The 8517-nt window shown below is 39.4% G+C and overlaps 1 protein-coding gene across 1 annotated transcript; it reads left to right on the plus strand.

Moving 5' to 3' along the window:
- The first annotated feature begins 1496 nt into the window (after positions 1-1496).
- si:dkey-90l8.3 (LIM domain transcription factor LMO4-B) lies at positions 1497-6501 on the plus strand. The gene is made up of 5 exons (XM_044195983.1): positions 1497-1875; positions 2662-2900; positions 3007-3103; positions 4539-4697; positions 5673-6501. The coding sequence occupies exons 2-5, from the start codon at positions 2686-2688 to the stop codon at positions 5679-5681; spliced, it is 480 nt and encodes a 159-aa protein (XP_044051918.1). The 5' UTR covers positions 1497-1875; positions 2662-2685; the 3' UTR covers positions 5682-6501.
- Positions 6502-8517: the final 2016 nt, after the last annotated feature.

Below are 8517 nucleotides of genomic sequence, written 5' to 3' on the forward strand. Positions count from 1 at the left end.
GAGGTACCTTGCAAAAACAAGACTAAAATGTGACATCAGAATGGTTCTTGCTTCTCTTCATATGCTCCCTGTCAGTTTCAACTGTATCAATAACAAGTCTTCTGTCTCCAGACCAGTCTAAACTGTCAGTTCATACCAAAGCGGCATAAATTAACCAAACTGAATAAATCAGAAATGGACCAACAGAAATCATCATTGTCCTTCAGTGATCACAGTAGGAAACTACAACTCCACATTCTTAAGAGGGAATCATACAGTAATTTATACTGACTATTATTATTATTATCAATGTAATAATAATAAATAATACATGTGTTAGAGTTAATGTTAATAAGAGAATAAAAAAATGGGCAAATTCAATAGAGTATACATATATTGATGTATTGACAACATTATTGCAGAAACATGTTTTAGATATTTCTGCAACACCAAATATAAGAAGTCAATTTAAAGATGAAACAGAGTTGAAGCCTGGTATATTCATTTATATCAGGAAAATATACCTGATTGCTGGTCATTTGAGAAAAACAATTTTCTGTCGCTGCATGCAGTTCCTGCTCTGTTTTGTTTTTCACTCGTTCCGTCATATTTATCCTTATATATCAGGATGTACAGTACAAACCTGTCAATGTCTGCTCCTTGCAACATTATAGGATGCTGTCCTCTACTGGATCTCTACTGGAAGTACAGCAGGGTGGCAGGTTGATGTACTGACTAAGACCTCGGACCTACTGAGACCTAACCTGCCCTGCTGAAATGTCCTTGAGCAACAATGAATCCCTATCCCATCAACTTCAGCTGTGCTTTGACCTTCCTTTGAGGTGGGTGGAGGGGATAAGAAAAAAAAGATCAAAGATCAAATGTGCCCGCTTTATATATTGCAAACATTGTATCTTTTACACATAATTGTTGGCTTTATTGTTTTATTTGGCTATATACTACCAAATATTTCAATGACAGTATAAAAAAATGGATATATGGCAGTGAGATATTGACTTTAAATAATAGGTTGTATATACATATATGGTAAAGGAATTCACATTTTGATATATGTACTTTGAAAATGATCCATCTATTGAATCTCAAAATCTTATAATACTTAAAACAAATGACAATTTGGTATAAGATAAGTGAGTAAATTGTGTCATTAATATTATTTGCAATAAAATGTTAATTTCTGATTAATAAAGCAATGTTGGACATTTATGAAAATGTTTTTTTCAACACATTTCCTCCTTGTATAGCTATATAAAGTATCAGAGGAGGTATGATCGGCATCGATGTAAACTATAAAAAAACCCGTAGCATAATTAGTTTTCATTGCCGTTTCCTATGTCAATACCACAAACGCACTCAGTGACATCCTATGGGGAGCTTAAGAGATGTGAATGTGCATATTAATAAGCCACTATAAACTCATAAATCATTTTGACTGGGGACACGCCCCCTGCTTTCCTATTGGCTGTTGCGCGCTTCATGTCGGCTGTGTCCCCTCTTGGTAATTTAAATAGCCCCTTGCGCAATTTGATGAATTGTGTCGCTGTCAAAAGCGTTAGAAACAGATGAAGGCATGTTGATAGACCAACAGCTGTAACAGAGAGGAGAGGAAGAGAAGCTGCGTCATGTCTCATCCTCGCGGTTACATGTAGGCTAGTCATTTATCTTCGGTGCTGGATGTCGGGGAGACTTTGCTCAACTATTACCGTCACCGTGCAGTCCCGGGTTTTATGCTTTGCCTTTTCTGGAAAGCCATGGAGACCAGAACATGTCAAATCTAAGTGCGGTTTTACAACTCTAAACGTGTCGAGGTTCTTGTGAATATTTCTTCCACCTTCTCAAACTTGAACGCAGGAGGAAAACCTTTGGCTCGGCAAGGTAACATGTCTCTTCTTTTTCCTGTTTTTTTCCCCCCCTGGATTTCTGAATAAAACTTTACTTTAAGCTAGCATCTCCTGTTTGTAAACAGCATGTCAGTTAACATAATTTCCATACTATGTAAAGTAAAATATAGTAAATGCAGAATAAAATACTTTTATAATGCTACTAGCATTACATTTAGTCCCATTACTGGCACTCTTCCAAAAGTCCCATTTGGTGACTTTGCCCCCTTCCCCCCCCACATCAAAATACACGGCTGACATAATGTTAATGCCTGTAAATCCATCCACCCCCCACCCCCCCAAAAAAACAGTAAGAATATTACTTTTGATATATTGAAGTTTTAGAGCTATAGAGAACATAATTCTAATAGATTTTACATTTAATGTGTGCCATATCCTGTACAGAGCAGTGTCAGTGGAAATATTTCAATTATTCTCTTATGTGTTGATCAGTATGTTTGTGTTTAGGTCAACCTGTTACAGCTCTGACCATGTTATCAAGCAGTTTCAGTCATGCTGAAGCTCTGTATAGGTCAGGGCAAGTGGAAATATGTGTGTGTGTGTGTGTGTGTGTGTGTGTGTTTGTGTAGTCGTAAATACAAAAAGGGGTTTACTATAAGCTCTTACTTGCAAATATTGCAAAGTAAATATCCCCCAATGGAAACATAAACATATTTTATACAAAAATGACTCTTTTAAGGAATCAGCATATGAGTATTTATGTTGTCTGGGTCTAGCTGTTACACCTGTCTCCGTTCTCAAACCTCTATTCTGTGTCCAGGATCCTCTGAGGGCCCACATCAGCATGGTGAACAGCCAAGTGTCAGGCGTACCACCGGCCCCCAGGTTGTGTGCAGGATGCGGGGGGAAGATTGCCGACCGCTTCCTGCTCTTCTCCATGGAACGCTACTGGCACACTCGCTGCCTCAAGTGCTCTTGCTGCCAAGCCCAGCTGGGGGACATTGGCACCACCTGCTACAGCAAAGGGGGCATGATTCTGTGTCGGAGTGACTACATCAGGTGAGTGGAAGGAAGGGGTGGCAGAGGAGAAGGGAGGCGGAGGAGAGGAAGCTGCTGGATTTTGGAGGCCGTACAGACTTAGCAATCTGTGTTTTTGTGTTTGCAGACTGTTCGGGCACAGCGGGGCATGCAGCGCCTGCGGCCAGTCGATCCCAGCCAACGAAATGGTGATGAGGGCACAGGGAAATGTTTACCACCTCAAGGTGAATCCCAGCTCTCGTATCAGCACACTTTGTCTCCTGCTGCTTGTATGACAGAAACATCTGGGATTTGGTGGGGAGAGACAATGAGATGGGAAGATATGTCCCCATCAGGAGAGAAAGGAATTGTGCCCCCATCTTTTTTGCCTCATGTACTCACTTTTAAATTTTGTTTGAGACATTTTCAGAGTGTTAAGTGTTTTACCAACAGATTAGACTGCAGTTTTTTTATATTTTAATTCATATGTATCCATCCATTTTCAGTTTCTCACATCAGGTGACTTTGCTTAGAAGGAAGAACGGTCAAAGCGAAAAACTTTTGTATTCCCTCGCAATATGTTTTGCGTTCTCTCGCAGTAAATTTTGCATTCTCTTGCAATACTTTTACATTACCTCGCAATACTTTTCTTCTTCCATTCCTTCTGAGCCATATGTCTATTTCCGCTCAGCTGCTCCTAGCGCAACGCCCCAGTATATCAGCTCATTGAACTTTACTTTGAAGTAGGCATTAAGTATGCTGATATAGTACTGCTCAATAGGCAGGCATGGTTATGTAATTAGTAAAAGTAAACTTAGATTAAGAGGTCTCTCTAGAAGAAAGCAGTACAGTAATCTGCAGGATGCTGTCGGTTTCATTCGTGAACAGTTACTGTACTCTGTATTGTACCCCAGAGGGGTTTCACTGAGGAAAAGGAGACGTCTCCAGATGCAGATGAATCTACCTCATAAAGCTAATGTGCTGTATTTGTATGAGTAAAAAAAAAAGCAACAAACAAGAAGGTGACTGAAATGCTGCAAACAGAGTCTGTGGTTCTGTCACAGAACGAGCAGACAGCATTGAACCACTTGCAGAGATACATCAGGAATGCAGACCAACAGGACGACATTTGGAAAGCTTTTTGCGTTTTTGCACGGTGTCCTCTGTTCTTTGCACAAAACAAATTAAAGTAACCTTCAGTGCTGAAACAGATTTTGGTAGAAAGCCTGTTGCTATAAGTGTGGAGCAATAACTGATGTTCGTTATACATTACAGTTCCAACCCAGAAGTTTGTTCTATCTGAAACTTCTTTGCAATGGACATCATATAAGGTGAGGTGTCCATAAACAATGCTAAATGCATTAACTTGAGAATCTCCACACTACCGTCCATTCCAAATAGACATATGGCTCAGAAGTAATGGAAGAAGAAAAGTATTGCGAGGTAACGCAAGATTTATTGCGAGAGAACACAAAATATTGTGAGGTAACGCAAAACATATTGTGAGGGGAAGCAAAAGTAGTCCTAAAAAACAAAACAAAAAACACGCTGTGACCGTATTTTGCTAACCAAATTTTGCTTCAATTTTTGATATCATGCCCATAGTATATGAAAATGATTTAGTGGCCTGAATTTAATTCATTTCCATTTCTGACCCTTTGTTTTTCTGCTTTTCTGCAGTGTTTCAGCTGTGCCACCTGTAGAAACAGACTGATGCCTGGCGATCGCTTCCATTACATCAACGGTACAATCTTCTGTGAGCATGACAGACCTGACGCTGCCTTGCTCAACAGTCACCTGCCTCCACTTCAGAGCAACTCTGTGCTGACAGACCAGAAGGTGAATAAAGGGGTTGTAATGTGAATAATAGAATATGTTGATTTCCCCATGGGGAAAATGGCTGCCACAGCAGGACATGTTATTTATATGAAGAAAAGTATTCATCAAATTGGGTAGAAATGTGAATACAGATAGATCAAGACAGAAGAGATACTGTAATGTACATACAAATGGCAGTGGTGGAATACTAATTTTCATTTTATGCTACTTTTATACTTCTACTCCACTACCTCTCAGAGGGAAAGATCGTGCTTTTTGCTTCACGAGTCACTAGTTACTTTACACATTAATATGTGTAAACCATATCATCAGCTTATAAAACTACTCCACAGGATGTGAGAGATTGCTTGAAATTCGCTCCACCTTGACCAGCTACAACATTAAAATGCTGCTTACACGATAATGCATCAGTAATAATAATCCAATATTATTATCTATAATAACATAACTGACAGGCACTATTCTGCTGCATAACACTTTTACTTTTGATGCTTTAAGTACATTTTGCTGTTAATACTTGTTTACTTGTAATGGGTTTAATGAGTTTTATATACTGTGGTATTGCTACTTTTTTACTTAAGAAATAGAAAAACCAAGATTTTTGAAGAACTGAAATGCTACTTGCTAACTGAACTGGAAAAATCTTGAAAATGTGCTTTCATAAGCTACTGGTGTTACAGTGCTCTTTACAATTAGTGCATTATTCATCTAACAAATGCTTTTATGTCATATTGTATTTTGTTTTTAGATTAATTAATCCTCAAATAGGTATTATACAATATTTCATTTTATTTGTTTATGTTGTGCATCTATAAGCTAAAATTAACTTGAATTTAACATGAAGGAAACAGAAATATGAAAAAAAAGACCAGCTGTGGGGCCTTGTATTCACAACCAGAAGACCATAAAAATGAACCTGAAGTGCCTGTTGTGGCAGTTATCCTAACCATTTATCCTCTCTCATCTTGTCTGCAGGTATGCTGAGTGCTGCATGTTGGCCCTGCCCTTCCTCCCGAGCTTCACTTCTCTTTGGTGCACTATTCTTCTCCTGCTACTGTCGCCGCTGTTGTGGATTCTCATCACCGCCCCACCTCTCTTGCCTGGAGACGACGTAGTTTCTCACCAAAATATCCCGTCCGTCACCCTATCAGAGACTCAATATACTGCATACAAAGTCACATTTATGTTGTGTTCAATGTTAAAATGGTCTGTGCATCATGCAAAGACTGCAATGGCAAAAGGCTCCTTTGGGACTAAGAGAAAGCTGGAGGAAACAATGACGACGAAAGCCTGTGCCAACTGGAAGATGAAAGATGCTTGAATGAACGTTTGATGGACTGCTGTAAAATGACTGTCAAAGCTTTGCTTATGCCATGTGGCATTGTTTCCCCTTAGCATCAGTGTTTTAATGAACTCTTGATCTCTGTCTTGTATATGTAAATCTGAGATCTTACACACTGAGGATTGAATATAATATTGATGTCAGGCAAGTATCTGAAAATGTTCAGTCATAGGAAAACCTTTTAAATGAGTTTAAAAACTGCTTGTCAGAAGTGAGATTCTAACCCGCATCAGAAACCTTTTTTAAACACTTAAGATAAATAAAAATCTAATGTTGCTACTACCTATGATAACTGATTTTTCACACCCACAAATAACTGAAATGATCGAGTGAAGGTTTTGTATTTTTTTTCTTCTGTAGAGTTTTATTTCTTTACCAGATGCCTGTTCAATGTGTGGAAAAAAAAAAGTTGTGGAGTTGAAAGCAAAGATCCTATTAAAATGATTTTCCTGTTACATGTCACAAAGCGAGATGAGGTCATTTTGAAGCCCCTTACCGGCATTAGAGTGGCATTGTATTGCATGGTACCTAGCATGGTGGATGTGACTGTCTCTCTCACTATCTTTAGCCCTGTATGGTGAAAACATGCCTGATTACCCAGAGGAATGGAATTAGGGGGCTTGAGTTCTGACCATTTACAGAAGCAATTAAACATGAGCCCTGTATCTGTGCTGCTGGAGCTCCTGGGAGACTGAACTTGGGGCATATCCCGTGGCTGCCTGCCTCTAATAAAGCCTAATCTGAAAGCAGGCTAATTAAAGGGGAGTGCCCCCCTCTACATCCAGGGCATTTTAAACAATCTGATGTATTTACTGTTTACCATGTTCCAATTAAAACTCAGCCTGGTTTGTTTTCCATCACAGCTTTTTGTTCTCTGCCACTCTACATAGCTTCTGAAAATCATTTTCCTGAGCTAAGTCACTCTAACTTAATGCTATGTAAAAACTTAAAGTCTCAGCATACCACTGGAGGTTGGGAGTTGAAGATAGGATCTGCTGTACTTTCACACCTTGCCTGGGAGCATGGCAGCCATCAAACTCACACCTTAATGCGCTTAGCTTTTTCAAAATGTCCCACTTGTCATGGTAGGTGCTGATACTGCATCAATTATTTATTCCATGTCTGATCAAGAAGCGTCACACAAATTCATTAACGTATGCAAATTATCACAATTACAATTATCTTTGTATCGTGATGGTGAAGAAATAAAACCTCGGCACATTCCCGAGTCCCATCGCACCACAAGTTACACTTTGCATTCAAACTAATCCAGCCTCATCTGCCTTTTCCTAATTAGCCAGAACGTTTTCAGATGCCAATTAGCAGGTCTCATGAAAAGGCTCTTTGCCATGAGGCACTGTCTTTTATCAGAGCTTCTTCAGGTGTGCGGCTCACCATGTAGCCTGTGTCATAGGAAAGTGTTTATTCCTGCTAATTAATCATATTAACACATGCAGATGAGTGTAATTGCCTGAGTTCTTCAACCTCACACTGTGTGAAGACACAAGATGCGCCCAGGATATTTTTACATGCTCACGATGAAGAGGCAGAGGACCAGTGAAGCCTCCTTCTTGCCCAGACATTCCTGTGATATAGATCCAAGATGTCTGCCTTCCTTTAGCCCAGTTCCCTTCTGATGCCGATCTGCTGGTCTGTCAGCCAGAAGCTCTTTCGAACGACTGTGCCTCTCTGTGTGGAGAGGCCAGGCCGAGTGTTTGGAATCGGACAATGTGCTGGTGTTAGCTTACACATCTCTGTGAGGGTCCAGTCTACTTTGTGTCACCAGATGTTAACTAAAGTCTGAACAGCAGGAGAACACAGGGGTTGAGTTCCCACTTATGTACAGTTGTTATTTGAATATTTTCAAAATGGAATCTCAATCTCACTTTATTTTCAATTTAATTCCGTCTTTAACTCCGTCTTTAATGCTAAAGGCTCATTATGCTGCGTTTTTGAGCTGCATTTCCATGAGATTACTGGTCAACTGCTGTTAGCGATGCTACTTCTTAGCTTGTACAGACCTACACTAATGGGACATCAATAGTCATATTAAACTGTATTAGAGTGGTTATTCTCCTTTTCTACATAATGTGGGATTCACAAAACCAATCATAGCTCACATTTTTTATGTTTGAACTCTCTAAACCATTCACTGCCACCAGAAACCACCACAGAATTAGCAAGCATTTGTCGCTTGGCCTCAACACAGTTGAGAGAAATGTCAGTGCTTCTAGCTCTTACAAATCCTTTGTTCCATTTTTTTTTCATCATGTTTTTGTGGTACGAATAAATTAGAACACATAAGGAAGTATTTTGGAGGGGTAAAAGCAGTGAAATTTCTCTCGGAAATGACTTGATGAGAGGCAAGTGGCAAACAGTATGTGATGCCCTCTTAGTGTGTGGCAGATTGTGGCTACAGTGTACAATTTGGAGAGTTGAAACCTTAAAAATCTAAAAAAAAAACAACTAAAAAAACAA

This window comes from Siniperca chuatsi, linkage group LG5, assembly GCF_020085105.1.
Source record: "Siniperca chuatsi isolate FFG_IHB_CAS linkage group LG5, ASM2008510v1, whole genome shotgun sequence".
Taxonomy (NCBI): Eukaryota; Metazoa; Chordata; class Actinopteri; order Centrarchiformes; family Sinipercidae; genus Siniperca; species Siniperca chuatsi.